The following is a 26,271-nucleotide window of genomic DNA, read 5'->3' on the forward strand; positions in this document are numbered from 1 at the left end:
CTACAAGCCACAGCCTTGCAAGGCTGCCTGCCTGCTCTTTTATCAGCCTAGGAAGCATAGAAGAAATTTGCCTTAGCTCTTCACCCAGCTGTTTGTGTAAGCTGCCACTAATATAGTGAAAGGACAGCCACTGTGTTGGCTAACTGCACCTGGACAGCAATGGCTCTGTGCATCCTAGCCAACAAATAATTCATTATTATGAATCATTTTTGCAGTACAAACTACCATGCCCAGGGTGGATTTTGGAGGTGAAATGAGAGCTGATATAGCCTGATCTACTAGGTGTGAGGAAACTTCTTTCTTTTCTTTCTCTCTTTTCTTTCTTTTTTTTTTTTTTTTGCTGTGCTTGTCACTATGGAGAAAAAACACACTCTGTGGTTTTACACCAAACAACATTGAGTTCTCCCGCTGAGTTACACCCAGACCCAGCCACGCAACACATGTGCAAGGTGTACTTCTATTCACCACATAATATGCCTCCAGTGTCACTGATTTCTGCCACAGCCTTATGATCCCGCAAATGGGATATTAGCGACAGCAATCCAGAGAGAAGTGACCAGCTCTCATCTGCATCAGGCAGTGGATTAATGCCTGTCTATCTCGTAAGTGGATCCTTCATATTATCTTTTTTTCTTTCTCTCTTTTTATTCTTTCTCCTTCACTTCTGTGTAGACTCATGTCTTAGACTACTCAGTGTACACCTGTGCTTATAGGCTACCTGTGCCTGCCAGTACTTACTGGTGTGTTTTAAAAAATTCTGTCAGGTGGGGACATTCCCCCCAAACATATGGAATACGTATTATAACAGTTGTCAGGGCACGTCAGATTACCAAGGCTCATTAATCCTGTGCATCATTGCACCATTTCCTTTCAAACTAAAGTAAAGATTTCATGCATTTCTGTTAATGATGATATGATGTGATGACTCAAAATAAGAATTATGACTTAAATAGCATTGGATTCATGCTAGACATATATGAACCAAACTGGCAGGTCAGCTTTGAGATGTCTACACGTTGTGTACCCAAGACCTACCACTGGTTGTTGCACTTACACAAAAAATAGGAAGCTTAGAGGCTACTTGGATACGTATAACATTTCATAATAATGACAGATTTCTTCTCAATTCATCAATATAAGTCATTCATTTTTTATTACATGTCAACTATTTTACAGTTTATTGGTTCATTTATTTATACTTAGTTCTTTAGTTAGATAGCCTGTGTATTTCTAATTTTCAGCCCACAGAAAATTCCATTTAAAGTTGCATGCAGGAGTTTATATTGCTAATGACACTAAGTTTAATGTACTTTGTTAGAAATCAATATCATCACTTTGGTCTGACAACTTTAAAAGAAAGTTTGTATGAATAAGTTATAACCTGCATTGTGGTAGTATCTTCTGGTTTGAAGTGAGTATCACAGAAAACATTCAAATAAAATTGGTCATTCTTTTGAAACTCTTAAAGGAGACAATGTGCATTCATTTAACCCACTCATATAGAAATACAGATGAGATTTTTCACATTTTATTAGTATAGTGAACACAAAAAAGAATAGAAATAGGTTTGTTTGAAATTACCTTTTCTCTTGTAGCCACTCTTCTACTGGTCGGGAGTATTTGAAAGGAATTTTCTTATTGGCCATTTGATAGCGTTCAATGTCGCTGTTCCCTTCAAAGTTTAAGAAGACATTTATAAAGACATTTATTGATCATCAGCATCATGTCACCTAGAGGACATAGCACTTTCCGTCTAACATTTACAATGTGTTTAAATAATTTTATCTGAAGATTACATTCTAATTAAACTTGATTAATTTATAACATTACTTGGACTCATTATCTGTGGTCTTATACAGAAAAATACAGGAATTTAAACAGGGACAATTGGATTAATAAAAAAATAATAAAATATCTGGGTTATTTATTTATTTATTTGTTTTGAGGGGCTCTGGCATGTTTCATGTGATGTCACCTTACTTACCATTGAGTGACATAACAAATGTACTGCTACTATAAAATGAGTGGAACTGTTATACTCTGAGCAGATATATACAGTCTCCACTGTCCACTCTTTGATTGCTAATGTACAAATTACAGGTGTAAATAGTCTTGTTGCCTGAAACAAGTACAGTTTCTAACTTAGTGTAGTGTTGTGTAAAATATTCTTCCAGTTAGCATGCATCATAAGATTCAAAGAGGATTTTCAACTAAATCTTACACATAATACACATCACTTAAGGGTTACGTCAGCATTATTTACATTTCACTGGACAGTATGTGCATATATAGATTCTTCGTAGTAAATATACATTATGTGTAAATCTGTCAGTGAGGGCTCAGAGCTCACACATAATGGTACACTGCAATACCATTACTAGGTTGTACATTACATGTATTATATCATAGGATGCAGTAAAAACGTCACCTTAGTGTTACTATTTGTGAACAAGAAGTGACATTTTGACATGTTGGGCTTTAGTTTAAATGTGTAAATACATATTACTTCTCTTTATATGTTTAATGAAAAAGATCATAGCTTTTTAAAATCTGTTTCTCTTAAAAATGCTGAAACTTTGCCTGTGACATGTTTCTAATATTTAGTTGATCCAGCTAATATGTTTTGTGGGGAAACATAATGGAGTCAGAGTTAGATTTGTTAGCAACAAAATGAGGGAACGTTCTTAATGTATCTAGCAAATGCCTGCAGTGATTTGGAGCACTAGACATAATAAGTTTACTTTTCCACCAAATTAGCTCTGGTTCCATTCAGGATTTTGTAATCTTTGTGCCATACAAAAAACCAGCTCGCATTTCCACAAATTTTAAGCAGAACCACTGTAATCACAGATATAGCATTAGTGAGTGTTTGAGTTTTGTGAGTTTTATTTATCGACAGACACACATTGCCACACTCTCTTTCCAACCTATAGAATAAAGCACTTGAAAATCAGCTATTTTTTTCATGTTCTAACCAATTTACATATATTTAGTCAAAACACTCTGAGCGGTTTAAATTCAGGTGCTCAAACCATAATGGAACCAATTCCATGTTGGTGGAAAAGTGAAAAAGGGGTATTTTGAACTTTAACTAAAGTGCTTGTGTTGCCTAAATCTAACCACACACAGCCCTTAAGACATGAACCATGGTCTTTATTATCAGAGTCCTGCACAATCTGCCCACCTCCCAATAACTTCTTTGTGGTACAAAAATGTAAAGCTTCCTTGTCGACCCTATCAACCTAATGGTTAACAACACAATGTGCAAGTCAACATCTACTGAGGCAGGCAGTGTTAGAGCTAACAAAAGAAACACTTGACTTGTACCTATGGGTCTGGAACATTACACCAATAATCACATTAGTTGGTATGAAGCAACCAGCTGCATGCTAAATGTGTGCTCTGTACCCACCCTCTTTTAACCTACTGGAGGGAAGGAGAGGGCCCACCTTCACCTCTGAATGATAATTAATTCACACTCATGTAACAATATTGTAATGTTTAAGCACCACTTGACCCTTCACAACAGATCTGCTGTGACATTCTGAGATTCCAGAGAATAAAATGCTCTCAGGAACACACTGTGACACTGTACAAGAGAAACTGCCATGCCGTGATATAGGACACCACAGCTGTGCTGTTGGTCTTATCAAAGCCTGTTTCCCAAAAACAAATGGGAAGCATCTCAAGGTCAGGTGAATCCTCCATCTTAAGGGAGGCCTGGACCTTGGCAAATATCTTGAACTGATAGTGGTTTACAAGATGGCTCTTTTGCTGACACAGGAGCGTCTTGGTGCACTACTGAAGGACATTCAATTTGTTAATGAACCCAAGATGTTCCTCTCTCTCAATAAAAATACATTGTACTGACATCAAACAGAATAGAGGCAGGATTTACTCTCAGGAAAAGCCCATCATTTAACATGTTAGCAAGCTTTACAACAGAGAACTGGTGGGATTAAAACAAGACCAAATGGACAAAGGCAAAAGGAACAAACCAGCGAAATGTCCACAGAGAGAAAATGGGTTCATTCTACAGCAATAAGACTCATATCTTACTGATTGCTTTGCCAACACTAAAAGAACTGTATCACTCTTACTCGTCTCACAGGTGCATTATACACACAAGCCCCTGTATTCCACCTCTGTCTCAGGTAAGACTCATAAATGAGTCATCATACCAATACTGACTAGCAAAAACTAGCATTCTTCTCTTTTTAATACATGTCCAAATTAAATAGCTGTCCAACTATTCAGTAATCCACTTCATATGACTTCATATGACTGATTTTTTTTTTTTTTTTTTTTTTTTTTTTTTTTGCTATATTTCACCAAGATACTAAATTCAGCCCGAGCTCTTAGCAAAGAATTAAGTTACCATTTATTGTCTTTGTACATCTGTAGAAAACAACTTCTGTTGATCCTGTTCTAGTTGACTTAGTGTTACTTACAGATGATTACATGACAGACTGTTATGTAACTCCATCTCCTTTTTAGTCCTTATGAAGCTTGATTAAGTGGATGTGTGCTGCATTACTTTACTTTAGCCCTGTGTGTGTATCTGATGCCTCCTCACAGGTCACTGCTCTTCTCCCATCCCCCATCCCCTACACAGCCTACAACATCTACCATAAAATTAAACTTAAACAAACTGTTGTAGTGTAGTCACTTAGTCAGCCACAGGCAAATGATAGCAAATGTCTTGTGATCTGTACAAGTCCTTTCTGTCAGCATGCTCCAGTCTGCCAGCTAGCTACCAGAAACACTCCAGCTGTGTTTGTGTGTGTTTTCTGAGGTAACAGACCCGGTACAAATAATATCTTTCATAACACTTGACATTTCTCTTCCTCTTGTATACTTATTTCTTCTGTCTGTCATGGAACATGGAAGCATTTTCAGTGTACAACAAAATTAGTTTTGCTAAATTAGAAAACTGTCAAACAATAGGATAGATCACTTCACGCTTGTGGTGGTGGAGTAAAGTCAGGAAAATATTGACTGAGTGTTCCTAGATATCATAGAGGCTGAAGTCCTTATGGGGAGAAGGTAGGCTGCACAATAGTATGTCTGAAAGACAGGCAGAATAGCAATGATATTGAAAGAATGACATCTAGTGATGATTATTTACGATCAAGAAATGAAAGCAGAAAGATCATTGGTCAGATATGGTGATATGGAGGTTGTGAATGGAGGATTTGAAGGTGTGGCCAAAGTCAAAGTGACTGAGAACAAAAGTGAACAAAAAGGAGCCATGTCACCTATAAGGAAACATCTTATTAGGATATGTGCTGCAAAGGGGCAGAGAAAGTCCAATACTGGCAAAGGAGATGTTGCTGTGCAATGAAGGCTAGAGGCCATAGGAGGCCAGAGGAGAGAAAAAAAATGTTAGTATGTGACAAATGTTACAAGGCCATTGAATGCCAGAGCAGATAGATAGATGTTAGTGTGCAGCGAAGGCTAGAGCCTGCCGAAGAACTGAGTATTAGATTTTATCCTGTGATGAAGGCTATAATGTTAATAATTTTATATATTGAACACAGCAACAAGTATACATATATGCTACATATCATCATACTGACCAAGAGTGGCTATATTTGTTTTATGAGTCCAAATATGAGCAAAACCAGTTGGAGCAATACCTGCTGTTCCAGTCTGTCTAAACGAATGGAATGGTAGGTGGTATCAAATGCTGCACTAAGGTCAAGCAATATTAATACAGAACATGCACTGGAGTCTGCAGCCATCAGTAAATCATCTCCGACTCTGAGGAGGGCAGTTTTAATTTTTTAGGATTTTTGATATGAAGATCAGTTTGGAGATTGGCTGTTTTTTAGGTCTGCAGGATCTAACCTAGGTCCCTCCAGCAGTGACTGAACACAAGCAGCTTTAAAAAGATCTGCGACAACTCCAGAGGTAAGAGAGCTATTGTGGTCAGTAGCACAGGGCCGATTGGATAATATCAGAGGGGTCTGATGGTTGTTTCACAAGTGACATAGTAACGTAGTGACACAGCTTCACTAAACAACCACAGTAGTGTAAACAAGTGTAAACAATATAATATATATGATATTATATGACTTGGAGAAACACTAGAAAAGCACTATAAAAGCCACTATAAAACCCCTAAAGCAAAAGGTTTAAGCTGAGTCTTTCTCCTCACTTGTTAATGGTGCTAGTGACAGTTTGTCCACCCCAAACATGGACAGCTAAACTTAGATCTGTCATAATCATCCTGTGGATAAATGAGTAGCCTTAAAAGATCGTGTAAAAAAGCTGAGCGCAGGCAAAAGTCCAGTAAGTTGCAGGTTTATAACCTATATACCTGCTCTGGGGATGGGATCAAAACCTGTCAATAGCCCAAATACTAACCAATCAAATCACTGGAAAACTAGTCATCATTCCTACAGGATCCTGACATAATTAAAAATAAAGTGACAAATAATAAAGATTGATAGATATTTTTATAAGTCAGTGAAATTGTTTTACCGTTCCAGTCTCTCCACATGCCACACAGAGTTTATCACACTAAATGATCACTTGCTATTATAGCTTCTTTTTAACTCAACAAAGATGCTTTTATCCACATGCTGTTGATTATTTCCCACAATTATGAATTAACATTTCAGTCAGATCGACCTCGTCAGATATTAATTCTCTCCTCTCTGCTTTGGTAGCAGAAACAGTCTGACATTACTCTAACTTTTTATCTGCATCACATATTCAGAATAACTCAGAATAAAGGCAACTGTGAAGGAGTTTCTTAAGGTGACTTTTTCAGTTGCTCTGTACATTCATTAAATTAGATTTACACAGAAGGATAATACAGGCCACTAGAGTGTGTGCAGCTACACCAACTCAACCAAGGGCAATTGAGGCCCTGAGCGATAGTCCATGATGCCAACATCCAAGACAGCAAACGACATGTGCGTAATTTTGTCTGAGAAAAAATAGATGAGACTCAGCATAGAGTTGTTCTTGGACAGGGAAGACAGTGGTATAAGAAGAAGGGTCAACATGAGGAAAGAGGTTAGAACGTGAGTTAAGTAAGATGTGTGTCCATGTTTATATATAGGTACTCAATAGAATATGCACATATGTAGGTGTTAGACTACACCATGCCAACTTGGATATTATATGTATCTTTTTCAGGAAGACAGCTTCATTATTGAGGAACCATTATACTATGTTAAAACAGTTTACATTTGTGAATGGGTGTGGATGTTAGAGCGTTTTAGAGCAAGCGCTGTAGGAATGTGTGTGTGAATGGGTGAATGTGACATGCAGTTTAAAACATTTTGAGTGGTCAATATGACTAGAAAAACGCTATATAAGCACAGTCCATTTACCATTTACCATATTGTGCACTGCTTATCTCCTTAAGCTAGAATCAGTACTTCTGCCTAAGATATCTTCGGTCTGTAAGAACAGTTGAGGGCAGCTGAAGGCCAGTGAAAACTGATGTCAGCCTGTGACAAAGGCTAGAGGCCATCAAAGGTCTGAGGAGAGATAGATAGACACTGGCATTTGATGAAGGCTAGAGGCCAGTGGAGAGAGACGTTAGTCTGCCATACTAAAGGGTTAGTGTGTGACATAAGCTAGAGCTCTGTTGAAGGCCTGAGAAGAGAGGGACAGATGTTAGCCTGCACCAAAGGTCAGGGGAGACTAGAGGAGAGAGAGATGTTAATGTTGGACGAAAGCCAGGGGCCACTCAAGGCCTGTGGAGAGGATCAGATGTTAGCCTGCAATGAAGGCTGGAGGCTGAGGAGACCGGTGGAGAGGGAAGATGTGGGTAGAGAAGTTATGGAAATGTGAAGGGCTTGTAAATGAGTCACCACCACCAGCTATATGCACAACTTAGCCCATGGGTCATGAGACCAAAAGAAAATGTTAACAATTTACATGAATGCCAGCAACGTAATTGCAAATATGTAGGGTTTTCATTTTCCTATCATGGCAATAAGGAATTATACCCCACAACTGAAATGGGATTCAGTGGCATGCTGACTAAGAGGTAGAATGAGGCCAGCGTTTCCAACTTGTAACATGCAAATGTGAATGCAAAATTGACCACAGAAATATCATGACAGAACAACAGAGTACATTTTCAAGAGCCCAGAAGAAAGAGCGGGAAAAATAGTTGGTTAATCACCTGTAAAGAGCTTCCCTGATAGTGGGCCTAAAATAACCACAAATGGCTCTGTATGCATGCAATATTTAAGGCAAGGTTTAGTAACAGGAAATGAAGAGGTGGCCTGGAGGGATAATGTACTTCCTCACTGAAAGCTTATTTAAAGACATCCAAGCCACAAAATCAGTCTCTGTTGTAAATAACTGACTACTGACTTATGGTCTGCTATGCTTATATACTGTTGGATGTACTGACGTGTCTGAACAGTGATGTGTTCACTAGGTGGTAGTGATGCATTCTTTTACTATTATACGGACTTCAGTGCCTTGAGCAAATAGCATATAAATATGGTTGTATTTGAATGGCGATACCATCAGTTACTGTTATAAGAACAGGGATGCTGTTTTATATTGTGTGTGTGCTGGAATATTTTACACTGTGACTGATGAAAAACAATGCGGAATGAAGGAAAAGTGAACGAGATGATGATGGATTGCATATGAATATAGCTGAACATCCACCTGCTGTCATATGGCAAGGGGAGACAATCTTGACACTAAGGCTGCTTCCCAATACCCTGAGCAGTGCTGGAGAGTGCTTATTGAATACTGGCTAGTACCCTGAAAGACTGTAGAACACTGTTTTGGATGGATGTTGGCAGCCTGTGAGATGGATCAGTGCCTCAATCTTAAAAAGAATCCAGAATCTGAAACAACTGAAAAGGTGATTAGCAGAGCATTGGTCAGTGTGAGGGAGCGGCTCCGTCACTGACAGCGGGGAGCGCACACACATGTACTGGCATACACACACACACATACACGCACACACATAAAACTTCCGGTCCATCCCGTTTTCCCCAGTTAACAAACTTTCCAATCATTCAGTCATGTTCCTATTCCTGTTGAAGTAGAGCGACCAGGGCTGCACACCTGGTTGTTCTATGTCTCTTTAAACATACATTTAAACATGTTACTCACCGGCGGCATATCAGTCGTTCTGGTTGCGGAGCATGATGCGGCAAAACGGGGGCATAGCATTTGCCGCTATTATATGCCATGTTCTCGCGGGGTTTCGGGGTCATGTGACCAATTTGATATATATATTTTTGGTCTTTGTTTATTTTATCTGTAATTCTCCAGTCAATACACGGTGGATGCAAATAACTGTGCTTATAAAAATACAGTTAATTTTTGTTTAAGAGGCGTTGTTAGAGAGAAAATGTATTTTTCCTATTAATTCTTGAGCCTGGAGGGAGGGGCTTTGGGTTTATAAGGGGCTGCTGTGGCCCAGGGAAGGCAGTCCTGGTTTGGTTGCAGAGGAGGTAACGACTACTGGCACATGTTTACTGAGTTACTGAAGAACTCTATTAAGCTTGAATTTTTCCTTGATGTTTTTTTTTTTTTTTTTTTTTGCATTGTTTGGTTGTTTGGTTTCCACCAATTTTTTCGCACTGTAAAAAGTTATCATTGTTTGCTCTTTGGGAGGCCGGCAAATAAAGAAATCGGAGCACCACATTATCTTCTGACTACGCCTGTGAGTTTTTTCTGGGATTTTTCCTCTTACCTCTACCATTTTTGGATTTTTGGGAGGTTTAAGAAAGAACCCTGTGACAGTCAGATAGGGTGAAGTCAGGAATGTGAATTGAGAGATTTGACAGTGTGGGAAACTTGAAGTCAGAGAGTGAAATAAATCAGGAGTATATGGCATTACTCCTTACATTATCCTGTAGAGGACCAAGACCATAAGGGAAGAGATCTTCCTTATTGAACTTTTGCCAAAGTTTTGTTCTGGATAGATATTGCTTGTCATTTCGACTTTTACATGTGTAATTCATGCAAAGACTATTTTCTGATAAGTAACAATTATAATTAATATTTTTTTTGCTCAAAGACTTCATGACCTCATATTAACCCACATCAACCACTGTCACAATACTGTAGCATCATCATCATGGTTCGAGGACATGCCCTCCCATTTCCTCCTCTTTTCTGTCTACAGGCTCTTTTGCTGTGTCAGTGTGATTGAAATGTGACTGTATTATTGTCCACAGTGTTTTCATTAAACCACATGGAATTGGATGGTAAAGTCTCAGTGATCTTCTTATCTGTCTCCCTCACACACAGCACTGAACAGCAACTCCTCAAATGCTTTATGTACGGCTTCAAGATTTTGTCTGATAGTGGTAATTGTATTTGTCCTGTTGGGGTATATAGGGTGGTGCAGTAAATCCAGCCTCACTACCTGTCGTCTATATGCCCAAGTGGAATATTACTCATACTCTTCCCCACATCCTAATTTTATGTTCTCTCCCATTTCTCCCTTTCATTCTGCAAAAACAAATTACAGAGCCTTTTCATGTCAATCTCCTACCCTGTCTTTAACACAACTTTCCAAGTCCTGTCCCACAGTGTCATATAATCATTGCATCTTCGTCTTAACAGAATCACAATGATCTGCCAATAATATGTAGGGTAGGCCCGACCTACTGACTATTTTATCAAATTTAACAGCCTACACAAACCCATGTAATTTCTTAACTTTTCCAACTTAATCATGAATTGGCTACAAAAGGACGACACATCCTCACATCTACAAATCGGTCAACAGTTGCTTAATCCTGTGTCCAAATGAATAATCAAAGCTATACATCACTGCCTACAGCAGCACATATCCATGACTCTACCTACCTATTATAAAGGTTACTGCTGGTTAATCATTTGCTTAAAAATATACCACTGATAAAAGCTGTTAATGACAAATTTATCCTCCTCTGTGGAAAAAAATCCTGTTTGAAAGAAATAAGAACCTTGTTGGCCAGCCTGTCTATTAACAGAACATACGCTTTGGTCAGTGTTTAATTTGTAAATCAGGAGGACCTGGAACACAGAGCTGTTTTTTTTTTTTTCAACCACAATTTGATGAAATACTTATTTTGGCCAAGGACAGAAAAAGACTGGGTTTGTGAAATTGTAAGTTGGCGCAGAGAGAAAAAAGTGCTGGACCAAAATCTGTATTTAGAGCTTAGGCAGTCCTGCTTTTATCATTACATACACCTGTGATATGATAAGCATTTAAGGCATGTTTCTTAAGAACAAAAGTGAGGCAACTCAGTTTTTCTCATTGATACATCCACACTATCCTCCAGCTGTTATTTAAATTTACATTATCAAATGTTTCAGCATTTCTAAAATAACAGCATAGAACAAATAAACAATTGAAGATATTTGAAAAATAAGGAGTAATAGAATCTTTTTGTTGGACTAAATTTAATATAAACTTCTGTCTTCCACTGTTACTTGCCTTTTTCCCCACCGTTCTGATAGCAATATACAGTGCAATGTCCTGCAGTACTGTACTGTCCTAAAAATACATCAGAGGGTGTTGTTCCAACACTGCCTTTGTACAGAGGGTCTGTAAGTAAACAACAACAGTTTGGGCACCTGTGAATTGTTTGCATTAACTTTCCAGGCCCACTGTACCTCACATCAACAGATTTCTTAATCCCTTAAAAGGCCTGTTTTCTATGAAATTCACTGATCTGTAAGTTTTTACTGTTGACAGTTTACTGCTGGCCTTTGTACCATTTAAGGGGATTCACTGTACTTGAACTGCTTAATTTTTAATAACAATTGGAAAACGGTGGTGTTCTAAGACACTTGCCCACTAGTGTATGTGTGCATGTGTGTAGTAATTTGAATGGTCATTTCCCTATTTCAGTCCAGTGTCATTTTTCTAGATCTCTATTCCAAGTAGTTACAACAATTGTTGTAGACCAACAGAGTTCACAGAGTATAATCTCTTCACTTAGCTAAGAAAATGAAGAGCACAAACTGTAAAGACATGGTTTAGTGACTGTAAGGACATGGTTATTGGCACTGACAGATTTATGCCATTTTGTGCTTGTGCCTCTGTTAAAGCTGGCTGTTTAAAAGCTAAAAAGCACAAGTTAGACACAAGATGAAAACAAATGTGGGAGTTTAATTTAATAATGTTGTCCCTCTTTTAGATGCAGATCCTGTCCAGTGACCTCACCTGACACGATGCCATGATCCTACTACTGTATTATATTTTGTTAACAGCAATTGTTATGCTTTTAGCAGCATATTTTCATTATTAACTGATACTGTCTTACCAACATGTATGTACAGTAAAGATGAAAATAAAGATTATAAATTTTAGATTAAATTGATTAATTAGTGTTGTACCTGTTGGAAAGTGTTCATTGATCGACCAGTTATCCACCTGCAGCGTAGCATTGCCACCATTCCTGGTGAAACGGACAACATGATACTTCCCATCATTCACTGGGGTACTGCTTTCCTGCACACTGATATCCACTGTGCCAATGTTGAATGTCACTCCAATTTTTCCTTGTTGCTGAAATGAGAAAACACAGTTGTTCATTACAAACACTGAAACACAAGTGTAAGGTTTTGGTGGTGGTGAACCTTTACAAACAGGATGAAAGCCAATGGTACTGAGTAGTGAAGCATGATGGAGAATTACGCAGCATCAGTCAAGCAGGGATTTTTTTTGCAGAGCTCTGATTTTTACTAGTGACCATAACAAGTTACAACAAGTTCCATAGCTCTCACAAACTTGTGGCAGGCTGGTGAACAACAGCAGGCCCTCTCTCTGTGACACCCTACACTGCTTTCCCACCTGGCATATGTACTTACCATCTCTACCAGGACCATTACACAGTCAAGGTAACATGGACAACCCTGAAGCAGAAAATCGAGAATAAATAAACTGAAGAAATACCAAATACCAATACCTCCCCCCTCTCCTCCAGGATTACTTGGCTCAGCCTAACAAGGTAACTGACATCTGCTGGAGTCCTGTGGCTCCAGTCTCGTATGTACACGCCATGAAAACATGTGAGGTGTTGTTCGTGCTCTCAAAGAGAGCAGTAGTAGGGGTTCCTAATATAAAAGTGCAACATAACAAAAATGAACTGTACTGTATTAGTCTGTTTTGTCAGACTTTACATAATGCATCTGTATGATCTTTTTGTAGTTTTGAGAATATCTCAGTATGTTTATGTTTTCTATTTATTACTATGATCCCCATTAGCTAAAGTATTAGAATAGCTATTCTTCCTGGAGTCCTTAAACCAGGCTTTACATAGTGACAATGCAGCCATTATAGCATATCACATTACATTAGAAGATAAACAGGACAAAGACAAAGACAAAAACATATACATATATATACAAACATATAAGTTCCTGACAATTCAGTAATTAGGATATATGAAATAGTTTGTTTCATGTCAGTGTCCCAACACATTTTAAATCACAATCTAGTCTATTTCACACTAGTATTCAAAACACAACCAAAATACATGGAATAGTCAGTTTAACTCTAGTCATTTCAACTCATTAAAACTCATATGGTCCTTTTACTCTAGTATCCACTACAGTATTTAAACATATATGAAAATAGTTTCTTCCCCCCCAGTATTCAATACCACAATAGTCCATTTCACTCTAATGTTCCCAGCATATTTCAAAGTATAATACAGCCTGTTTCACACTAGTAACATTAGCACTAGAAGATTTCAGGTTCGAGCCCCAGTTCGCCTGCTTGTGTGGAGTTTGCGTGTTCTCCCTGTGCCTCTGTGGGGTACTCCAGCTCCACCGTCTAAAGACATGCACATTGAGTTATTTGGTGACTCTAAATTGCCTGTAAGTGTGAATGTGAGTGTGAATGGTTGTTTGTCTATATGTGTTGGCCCTGTGATGGACTGGTGATCTGTGCAGGGTGAACCCTGCCTCTCACCCAGTGACAGCTGGGACAGGCTCCAGCTCCCCTCACAACCCTTAACGGATAAGCGGTATAGATAATGAATGAATGAATAATGCTACAAATATTTATTTGGGCTATCTTCCTAGATAATTTAGAATACTTACACTTATCCATTTAATGAATTTATAATAACTATTTTGCTCTCCATCTAATAACAATCAACACTGGAACTACCATTAAGACATTTATACATACTGAAGACAGTTGAATATAGACATACAAATGGCGGCACATACATGAAATCAAATGTGTAGCCACACAGGAAAAGCAAAGCTCAACCTGAGACTGACAGAAAACTGAAAATAGGCACAAAGGCAAAAGGGCAAAAGCCTGGGGTGCAGAACACTCTCAAGGCACACAAAAGGTTATAAATGATGAAACTAAATTTTAAAAAACACTCTCCATCTTTCTTGTCTTTTGACGAGAATTTGATGTTAAGTGACCTTGTATACATGATATTGTACTTTAAAACCATGAATAAATGTTTTCAAATACGGACGGAGAACTGTGGAGTACTGGCCTGTAGTCCATTTGTTTGAACAACTACCAGCCCCACTAATATTGCAGCAGCTGCTTCAATAATTCTCAACTAGAAACAAGTGAGCATAAGGAGGAGCAAAGTAAACCTAGAAATATGTTCAACCACTCTCTGCAAAAGTCTGCGTTCTTGACTCAGCCAAGAATCTGGGTGTCACATTTGATCCTGCTCTCAGCACATTAAAGACATCACCGAGTTGGTAGACCCTTTAAAAATTGTTTACTTTATTGTTTTGGCTGTGCACACCCCGACAGCCAATTTTAAATGTGCTAACAAATAAATCAGTTATGTTTTTTAGACTGCAATCGGCTGTGGCACTGGTCGTCCGTGGGAGTGGGGAAAGAGGAAACTACTTTTATGCTACAGTTTCCCCTAGGCTGGGAGTAACAATGCAGCATAGGTAAGATTCTGTTTTAGCAGACGCTGAAATTCTAATTCACGCTTTTGTCTCATTGAGACTTGGTTACTGTAACATTTTGTTTTTAGGTCTGCCGTGTGCTTGTGCAAATGGTTCATAATGCTGTGGTGAGAATGTTGACTAAATCCAGAAAGTTTGACCACATTACTCCAATTTAGCCTCCCTTCATTGGCTCCCTATGTCAGGTCCAACTTTAAGGTGCTTCTACTGACTTAGAAAATTCTAAACGGGCTAGCCCCCTCTTTGTCCTTAATCCTTATATTCCATCCTGTGCTCTGTGTTCTCAGAGTGCAGGGCTCCTGTCTGTTCCCAGAGTTAAAAAGAAGTCAGCTGGCTGCAGGGCCTTTTCCTATCAGGCGCCCTCCCTCTGGAACAACATCCTTATTGACATTAGATGGAGCTGAGGCCTTTAAATACAAACACTAAATTCAATTTTAAGCCATAGCTTTCAGTTAGCACCTTATTGTCTTATTTCTACCTGTTACCATTCTACATTATTCTACATATTGGCGGACTGGGTCAGTCTCAGTGAATCAGTTAAACTCAGGATTTAGTATAATCCACGTTGTCCTGCCAACACGATTACTGCAAACTATCTTAAAACAAAGTTTGTTTGTTTTCCTCCCTCAGGTTCCAAGCTGTGTGCCCGTCTGTCCATGTCCAAAACAAAAGACAGCTGAGACATTACCAAGCATAACTGAGACAAGCAGAATGAGTGTGAGAACTTACTATGTGCAGCATGAGATAGTCCCCCAGACCAGGTGCGCTGTCAATCCTAACCAGGATGCCATCTTTCAGGGAGGTGCTAAAGCCAACGGTCAGCCTGTCAGTCCTGGTGCTCGGTCTCTCATTGGCTGGCCACTTGAATGTAATGAGGCCTCCTCCTTTGCCAAAGATGTACGTTGTCCCAGCTGAACAGAGCAGGAGGAAGAAGTATAAATTTTAACTCAAAATGAATTGAACTCAAAATACTGTATATGCTGAGAGCCCATGAGTACACTACATGTTAGAAATGCAAGTCAACTGATAATGTCATGCACATGCTGCAACATATGTAGTATAACAGGTAGGAAAAATAAGGATATTATCACAATTACAATGGTACTGAATTTGCAATCAAGTATAACGGGTTCCAAACATATTAATCACCGAACATCTTTCTGATGTTAAATAATAATGGCAGAGATATCACCAACAATGGTGGTTTACATGTACATATGATGACTTAATGGTATGGTTGCCAAAAGTAACCAAAGCTCCTCCACATGTCAGTTGGTAAAATTGCACTTTTTTGCACTAATTGACCACTCATTAGTGGTCACAGTGTCTACTTTTTGTACAAAATAAATGTCAAAATACTTCTTTTGAGATGCATGTACAGTTTCATGTACTCTTTTAGTGGTTATTTTGAATTGAATTACTTTTGTGGTATTTCTGTTTCAGGTAATTGTCTGAGAAAATGGATAACATTGTGCAGTCATCTGTCAAATGTGGATTTGAACTCGTCCAACATCTGCCTTATTCACCTAATTTGGCACCCTGAGACTACTACCTCTTCCCCAAGATAAAAAGGGAGTTAAGTGGTCGCTATTTGAAAGTGATGATATGTAAGTGCTACTGTGGACCATTTTCTCAGACAGTGCTGACTTACAATTTTGGATTAAATCAGTGCTGTCAGTCTAAACATAATGATAAAAAAAAGTTTCATAATGAAACAAATAAGTTGTCTGTGAACATTTTACTGATATGTTTGTTATCAACATATTTGCACTTTACATAAATAACAACCTGTACCACAGTAGTGCATTTGGTTTTTTTCAGTATCCATTTGGACTAGCAGCAAAATGCACTGTGAAAATGCTTTCATTATTATTACAGCTTTGTAGAAGAATACAGTGTCAGGATTGTTGTTTTTTCACAGCCTACAGATCAAATACAGTTCAATTATGTAGGATGCTTAGCTCAATATGATTCATACTGTATTCAGTTACAGGCATATAGAGAGCAGGAGATGCCCAACACACAGGACAGATGGAGTTCATCTTAAGCCTGGGACACACTAAAAGATTTTTAAAATCTTACCCAATTTAGCAAAGTCTTGACTGTCAAAACTCAAAATCTTGCGAGGTCAAATGCAACTTTAGGGTAAATAAATATGGCATACAACAATGTTGCAATTTTGTTCAGCTTGTTTCCTGATTGGCTATTATCCCGTTCCTCGTGACAATCCATCTAGTGCGTGCTCAGCTTTCCTCACACACTAAGAACAAAACAGTGAAATCTGTCAATTTTTGTTGTCATGTGTTGTCTCTCATATTTTCAGTTAAATCAGTTAAGATTTTAAAAATCTTTCAGTGTGTGCCAGACTTTAATTCCCCTCTCCTGCAGTGATTAGGACATAACAACATTCCTGCTTTCAAAATACAGGAACTTGGCTTTAATCTCAGTGTGTGTGTGTGTGTGTGTGTGTGTGTGTGTGTGTGTGTGTCTGCAAAAACAACATCTATGCTGTTGCTTGCAGCTTCAACAAACAGTGAGGTCAGCAGGTGGCTGAATTTTAGCAGTGACCAATCATCCCCCATAAAAGCAACAGTAGGTGTCAGGAAGGGTCTCTGAGTGAGAGAAACAGTTAATCTCAATGACCTGAAGTACCAAAACAAACAGAAAATACACAATCGGACCCCACATTTTAATATACATGACTCCAAATAAAAATTAATAAATAATAATAGCAGGTAATTGAGTGTTATTGGTGCAGCAGCTGCTGGAATATTGGTGGGGGCTGGTTATAGTTGTGCAAACAATTAGGTTACAGGCAAGTTAATTTAAACTCTGTGGTTCTTCTCTGCATATGCATATCCAACAGAAAAAAAGACTTCAGTATTTATAAAAATGTACATGGTCAGTTCAAATTACATTCGTATGTCTCATCTAAACATTTAATGAACGCTGTGCTGGCAGTGCATACAATTCAGGGTCCTGGGAAGTTCATCTGAATTACTTAATACATTTTTCTACCTTAATTAATTAATGAAGTCACACTGTTGTGCCATCCCTCTCTAATATCAGCAACTTTAGATGAAACACGTGAATCATTTCTGATACTGTGTTATAAATGCAGGTGTTAAATCAACTACATGGAAAGAACACAGAACAGGAATATTGATATTTCTGCAGAATTCTGGCTCATAGGATTGCACAAGTGGATGATATGGTCTTGATAAAATTTGCTGCATATAGTCTATCATTTTGCAGTACACGAAAAAAGTGAAGCAAATCAAAAGACACCACACTTAACATAAACTCTCATGATTAAAATAAAGGTGTCTTCTGATTTTGATAAGGTCTGTGTGTGTGTGTGTGCCTATGCAAAACAAAGTCACAAAAAATGCCCCTCGCCTGCTTTTGCTATTAAAAGTGGTTTGATGAGGTTTTAACTCAAAGTCGCCTTGCACATTGGCACAAACAAGTTTGTTTGGTCCCGGGAAATTACCCAGACAGGCCTAGATGCAAGAAAATAGACTTGTACCCAACCTAGTCACACCAGTCGCCCCTTGGATTTTGATGTTTGTCTATTTGTGGTGATACATTACAGGTGCTTGGACCCATGAAATATCTGTATTGCAGTGTTTCTATTTTTTTTTAAATTACATTTGATATCTTCATTTTTATCTCTACAATATACTAATACTGCACCAATTTCAGCTGCATGCTCCAAAAGTCACTCTGTTCTCCACAGGGCTGCCTGCAAAAGAGAAGAGTGAAAATCAGCTGATGCCTTTGCCCCCTTAGGATGTGGAGTACAATGCAGAATCCTGTGTTATGATTGTATGGTATTGCAGCTGGGGTCAGATGTCACTTTTTCCCAAATGCTAATTGGTGTAGATATGTTATTGTCTGTTCTTGTATCGTTCTGCTGGGTGTTTAGGATTATCTGTCATTAGTGGTGGTTTAAGAATATTGTTTAGAGTGATCTTTAATTTCAGACTATTTGAGTTTAAACGTTTTAGAATACTGTTATCACTGATGCTATACCTCTCACTCAGTGTTTCAAAAGGTGGCAATGAACCTGTTGATGAGTGATGCCTAGTCTTTGCCATGAGTTGATCATTAGTGATTTATCAATTTTTATTGGAAAAGGAGCGTTCATATCACCATTCAGCCACTGACTGTTGAGGTGTTGCCCAGCAAGTGATGTGGGTTTTGTAGAAAGCTTTCTGGAGAAGACCTTGCCTGAATAGGGGAAATAGTATTTATTTATAGTAGAAACCTGGCTGTGCAGGAAGAGTGTATTAGCCTAAAAGAAACTCCCATCATGTCATGCTAGTACTCACATTCCTCTAGACACTGGCTGAGAGGGCAGAGTTACAGCCATCTTTGACTCCAGTTTATTAATCAACCCTATACCTAACCTCAGCAATAACTCATTTGAAAGCCTTGATCTAAGTTTAACACTACAGCCAAATGTATTTGTTATAGTGTACCGCGCTCCTGACCCATACTCTGATTTTTTTTTTTTTTTTGATTGAGTTTTTAGTTTAGTCCTTAGTACAGATAAAGTACTGTAATTATAGTAGGTGATTTTAACCTCTTGAGACCATGTGTCCTCATATGGGGACATTTAGATTTTAGCTGACAGTTTTTGTGCAATCTGGTATTGACAAAATCACAATGCACTCAACAGTGTAAAAACAAGATGGTGGCAATCTTTGGTAACATATTCTACAGCTGAGATCTTGTTTGCTTTATGAATGCTTCCACTTGGACGCATCCTGAGTACTTTTGAAGACATCTCATACCAGTGCTACACAGATGATATCCAGTTGTGTTGCTAAATTATCTTTCAAGAACTGTATTAATGTGTCAAAGAACTGGATGGCGGTGAATTACCTGCCACTAAATACACAGAAAACCAAAGTTCCTGTCTGTGCCCCTGACAACATTGTCCCCATGACTGAGAATCTTGGACCCATTTCATCTTCAGTTCTCTCAACTGTCAGAAATTTGGGTGGTCAATTTTGATAAACATGTTGGTTGTCTTGTGTGATCTTGTTTTTTATCATTTATGGAACATTGTCTGCCTTAAATATGCTGCTACTCAGTCTGAAATGGAAATGGTCATATATGTTTTTCTTTCATCATGGTTCAATTACTGCATGATTCACGATTCCTCTACAAACAAAACATCCCTGGACTGCCTACAAATGATCCAGAATGCTGCTGCAAAGCTTCTCACCAGGTCCTCTAAAAGATCCCACGTGACACCAAGTCTGTCCTCTTTACATTGGCTCCCCTTAACGTTCAGGGTTCAGTTCAAGATTTTGGCAATCACTTTCAGGGCTCCTCGTGGTCAGATGTCTCCTGATATCATAAACTATTACATCCTTATGTAACTAGTCGGTCTCTGAGGTCTTCTGACCAAGGCCTGCTGGTGGTACTGCAGTCCAGGCTAAGGACCAAAGGAGACTGTGTTTTTGAGGTTGTGGTTGTGGAACTCTCTCCCTTTGGACTTAATATCTATCTATCTTATTATATATCTTATACTATCTTATTAACTTAGATCACTTTAAGAAGAAGCTAGAGACCTGCCTGCGGAGGCTTGCCTTTATTTAGTTTTAGCCATTTATATAGTTTTAACTGTTACATTTATGTCTTTTCATTTATTTATTTTATACAGTGAAGCACTTTGTGACTTTTGTTCTTGAAAGGTGCTGTATGAATAAACTTTACTTACCTACTAAGAGGATCAAAACCTAATCAAATCATTATTGTTGAAACTTGTTTTTTTATACTCATCTACTTTAGTTGCTTAATATGGTATACACATTTGAGAAAACAACAAAGATTACAACAGGGCATTACCTTTCATTTTTGATTGTTCTTTCTGGATGCTTAATCAACATTTCAGTGAGAGACAGAATGAGTGGGTGCTGTTATCTGTAGCCTGTTAGTAAATGTAGGCAGAAATTCACACAGGCCAATGGCACTGTTCCTACAGAAAAAATGGACATCCCTAGTTTGCAGTATTGAATAAGGAAAATCTAAGGAAAATGAGGTACAAAATGTTGCACAATGTGTTTTAGATGTGTTGCATTGTTTACAATTTTGTTTTTGTACAGCCATGGTTAGGCATTAAAATAAACAGATAGATAGATAAATAGATACTCAACTGATCCTTTACGGGAAATTACTTTGTTACAGCAGTGTTTCATCAGAGAAACAAACACGCCACAACACACATTACATCCAACATATCTCAAAATCTAAAAATGTGTAAGTGTACATAAGAAATACATGCATGCATAGCATGCAGTATTATTGCACATTAACTTTGAATGGTGTGTTTACAAACAGCAACCGACAAATTATGTATATTACACCTTTAGGGTTAGTGGACCTTTATTGTCTAGTTACAGTAGTAAGCATGCAGTTGAGGTTGTGGAACAGCCATGGATAAAAGAAACAACAGCATTACTGGTTTCAAATGGGGAATGGTAAAGACTTGTGTTGACCCATCAATCCACTGCAGCCTTCTCCTAATGTGAACTGTATGCCTCTATATACTACGTCACCTGTCGACCTCCTTTACTCCTACTACTACTGTCGACCTACTTTACTGTCAACTAACTAACTAGCCTTAGTTAACTGAAGTCAGGGTTTACACAATAAGTCCTGTTTTTACAGCCTCAGTATATCTAAGTGTTTGTCAGCTCATCTTACAACATCTGAAACCCTGGTTTTCAGTAGCAGAATTGGCAGGGGATTAAATTTCTCACAACTACTTTCACTATAAACAGCTGAGTACAAAACCATGACATTCTTTGAGGTGAGACTGTATGAGTGTATACATTAACAACCTGCCAGCTGAAAAGTTGCTATTGTTGGTGAATTTGTTATGAGGTGTCAGTATGAATGGATAAATAAGGAACAAGACAGCTAAATGAATAAATCCACACACCCCCCACCCCCCACGGAGGCAGCTGTGGCTCAGGGGGTAAAGCAGGTCACCCACTAATCAGAAGATCAGTGGTTCAATCCCTGGGTGCTGAAGTATCCCTGGGCAAGATACTGAACCCCAGACTGCCCCCGATGTAGCATTGGAGTGTGAATGTGTGTATATGTGTTAGTGGGTACTGTATGTATAGAGCAAGTGCTGTATGAATTTGTGTATATATGACCAGAAAATAATGTGTTATAGCCTTTGGAATATTATAAACCACCAAAATAGTTTCAAGACCTTGGGGCCTTCATAATGTGGTATGATGCTTTGGATGGATTGATTTTAAAAATGGAAAGATTTATTGTTTGCAATGCATCACAGTTCACCATATAATTTTAAATTGAGTATACAACTGGTGACCATCCTTAGATATGCATCCCACTGTATTATAATTGAGTGTGATAGAAAGGTGATATTCAGCTACAGATGTTTGCTGTGACAACACACACCATGCATATGTGTAGTGTGTCAGTGGGACAGTTCAGGAAGAGTAAGATTTCAGTACTTACCTAAAATTGAAATTGAGTCCCAACAATGTTCTCACCTCTAGAAACATTTTTATCCTGTCTTCACTATCACTTTTATTGTCATTTTAAGCACTCAGTGATGGCATAAAAATAGGTGTTTAAAGGGTGTGATTTTTCGCTGAGATGATTTTGTCCACTCTGTTACACATGTGTGACATTACATATTTGAAAGTGACATCCGTACTCACGGTCATTGCACTGTGTTCCAGTGTAGGAGGTCATGGAGCAGTCACAGGTGTAGTTCTCCCACTGCTGAATACAAATACCCATGTTGGCACAGGAGTCCTCCTGACAGGTGGTGCTGGGACCTGTGGAAGTCCACACACACACACACACACACACACACAGACACACATACACACAGATCTAGGTGTAATACTGTACAAACAAACTCACTGGAGACTTAACCATAATCAGTAATCAATGATGACAAAGCCTAACTCAGAGCCTGCTTTAAAGAGACACTGGTCTGATTTAGAACACTAGTTTGACCCACACCCACTGCCTACTGAGAGACTCCTAAATACTTCACATGGCAATCTAAATAAAACATTGGACATAACCTTAACCATAGTGCTTTACCCAGAATTTATTCTCTTCACTTCCATTTTAAATCTGGAATGACCTTGTGGGGTGTGAGGTTACTATGGGTTGTTAAAAAAATGTGTTTGGAGTTACAGCTTGTTTATACCAGCATCCCCCAAAAATATAGTTTGTCACTTGGTGGTGGTAGTGTCTAACCATGCAAATGGCTTTGATTTTATAAGATATCCACCTGTTAGACCACTACAATCATTTAATATGTTTGAATTGAGAGTGTGAATTGTCAGTGTCTTTTGTCTTAGCCAGTCACTCAACTGCCTTTTTTCCTTCCATCATTCTTTTGTGATTCATGAATAAAATGGGGCTTCATACTGGATTTGTATTTTCTCTTACATTCTATATGTTTGACTATTATACCCTACAACACCAAGGCAAATTCCTTGTATGTAAAAAATCTACTTGGCAATGTTTTGGATTCTGAAAGAGCAATTGAGTGAGAGAGCAGGATTTTCAAGTGTAGAAGGAAGCTGCATTGTTAGTAGAGTAATTTGTATGTGGAATTATTAATATAAATCTTAAAACACTATCATAACATCTGTTTGTGTAGTTATCAATGAGACTGAGAACAATGTATCCCATGGTGGAGGTATTCATGCAGTGGTATTGTCACCTCTAACCCCCTAAATCATCTGGTTGAATCATTCAACTTTGTCCTTTTAACCTGAATATTATCTCTATCCCCCAAGGTGTCATTTTAAAAGTTTTCTCAATAAATTAATTGTATCTTTACTAAACTAAATACCCACAGTTTTTCTTTTTTAGCTTTTTTTTGATTGAGAAAGACAGGAAATGCAGGGGGGAGAGAGAGAGATGACATGCAGCAAAGGACCAAGGCCTGGATATGTACTTGGTCTGCTGCTATAAGGACTCACCTTATAGCAGCCTTGACATGTGGTATGCGGTCTACCAGGTGAACTAGAAAGTCACAATTTTCGAATCTATTCACAGTGAATATGTGAATAATCCTGACAGAGACATTTTTAGACATTGTCAAGTCTGATGTCATCAAATCTGTGACTTGAATCTGGCTCAAGTCGGAGTCAAGTCCATGTCACGTGATTCAGCTTTACATCTCTGCTATAAAACTACAAACGTATTTAACCATATTTAAGCTAAAATGTCACAGTGTGGAGCAGCAGATAATCTGATCATGATGAGGAAGTGAATATGAAGTTTAAATTGATATTTAATTTAAAAAAAATTTTCCCACTGTGAAAATAGTCAATTTTGGAATTCACATCGCTGTGCTCTTTGAAAGACAAAACTAAAAACTTCTAACCACAACCTTTCAAGCCTAAAGGCAGTCTACACATCTCATCTAACTCAAATCAGGTAAATGTGTTAAGTGGAAACTTACCTGGTGAAATGATGAAAGCTGCTATGTTAAAGGAGCTGTTCAAGATCAAGTGAACTGATGATGAGTTGGAGGAGGGAATGGAGTTTTGGAACTCACAATGACTTACAATGCAGGAATATCCTGCTGTGGCAACTCCTATTTCTGGTTATCTGATTTAGGATTTAATGTAATATGTAACGACAGTGAAAAGCTTATTCATGTTACTTCTGCTGATACCTTTTGTCATGTTTGCCAGCAGTGCAGTATCACCATCTAGTGATGGCAAAATGTATTGCCACAACCTGAGCTGCAAACTGAACAATCATTAATGGGCTTTGATAAGGTGTCAGTGTCTCAATAAACACAAATCCTTTCCATACGGTGAAATGTAAGCAGTATATGGCAATACAGTTTAAATGACTTATCAAATGATCATGATACATAGGCAAAAAAAACAAAACAAAACAAAACAAAGAAAAGCTAAAAAGAAAAGGAACCATACAGGAACACATAAAAATGAGACATCAGAATGCCATGGACAAGACCAACAAACTGTGATTGATGACATTTTATTTTGAAAAATAAATTAATCAGCCATTGCTTTGTTGCAGTACATACAGCACAGTGAATAACATTGTTATCAACCCCATTCAGATTGTCACAATGAGGAGGACATACAGTACACATAACATTATTGCCTGTTTTGATTAAAATTAAATGTCAGCTAACACATTAATTTCTCTAACCTGGGGCTCTGTAAGTTAACGTTTAAAACAAACAAACGGTATATTCAATGTCCAACTGAATGATATGGCAGACATAAGAAAAAACAGCTACACAGAAAATGACTTCCATGCAAACAAGAACAGGTTGTGGAGGCTGGCCCAGAACCTTAAAAGGATGACAAAATCAACCAAAAAAGAATGCACGACTTGCACAGGAAGATGGAAACAACAGTGACATTTGCTTGCTCGTGCAAAATGTTTCAACAGCCTATTTTGATGTAGCTACATAATATGCATGAACAATTGGAAATTAACACAAAAAATAAAAACTTTGGCAAGTTTTGTTTTGTGAACAAACTGTATAGTCTGGAGTCCAGGTATGGCCTGATACAGATTTCCAATGTTGATATGATGTCATGGTCAGGTGTAAAGCTTAACTAAGACTTGAATATTTAATGTATTTATCTTATATTTTCTCTTTGTATGCCTGTCATTGACCATTTTCTAAACCCCTACCCCGAACAGTGATTGCTCGGCATAGCTTAGCATCTGTAACTAAGCATGGCTTTCCACACAGTAGTAGTAACCTAGTGTCATTTCCAAGGCCAAATGAGTCTCACATTCTTTTGTGGGATTGAGGTTCTGTTAGAAAAAGTTGTGATCAGGATTGACGCACCAAAGTCCTGTTCAGGATTGACACATTCCACTGCATGGAAGATGGTGTAACACCAGTCCCTGATGGTTTTTTAAGTTTAGGCAGCTCTGTACTGCTTTGTATTGGGCTGTAAGAAGTTTACCTGAGACCACTTTGCCAAACTTATAGGTTAGGTCCAACATATTGCCTGAAAATACTTGACACATAATAGTTATTTATTATGTATCACTACTGTAAACATCTGCAACATGTTCATGAACATGTTATGTTACAGAACAACAGTCCAGTCCAGCATTTTTCTTATAATACTGCACTAAAATACAGGATTAAGAGCCTACCAACCCTGTAAAACAAGGACAATCCTATGTCATCATCAGTCATTAAATGGTGATGATGTAGATATGATTTTCTTAAAATGACAGCTGTCATGTCTACGTCTGTTTGAAGTCAAGGATCCATTGCTTCAAAAATCACTACAAACTTCTGGTGGTGCATCTGCCATTGTTATCACTGTAAACTATGTATGTGCA

At 38.2% G+C, this 26,271-nt stretch overlaps 1 protein-coding gene across 1 annotated transcript in view; it reads right to left on the reverse strand.

Annotated features, from left to right (window-relative positions):
• The window catches only part of nrxn3a (neurexin 3a), a 226,617-nt gene that overhangs the window by 105,296 nt on the left and 95,050 nt on the right, over nucleotides 1-26,271 (reverse strand). The window contains 3 exon segments of the mRNA XM_051078263.1: nucleotides 12,334-12,505; nucleotides 15,625-15,806; nucleotides 22,611-22,730. Of these exon segments, the coding sequence (XP_050934220.1) occupies nucleotides 12,334-12,505; nucleotides 15,625-15,806; nucleotides 22,611-22,730 (474 nt within the window).

This window comes from Lates calcarifer, linkage group LG19 (genome assembly GCF_001640805.2).
Source record: "Lates calcarifer isolate ASB-BC8 linkage group LG19, TLL_Latcal_v3, whole genome shotgun sequence".
Classification (NCBI taxonomy): Eukaryota; Metazoa; Chordata; class Actinopteri; family Centropomidae; genus Lates; species Lates calcarifer.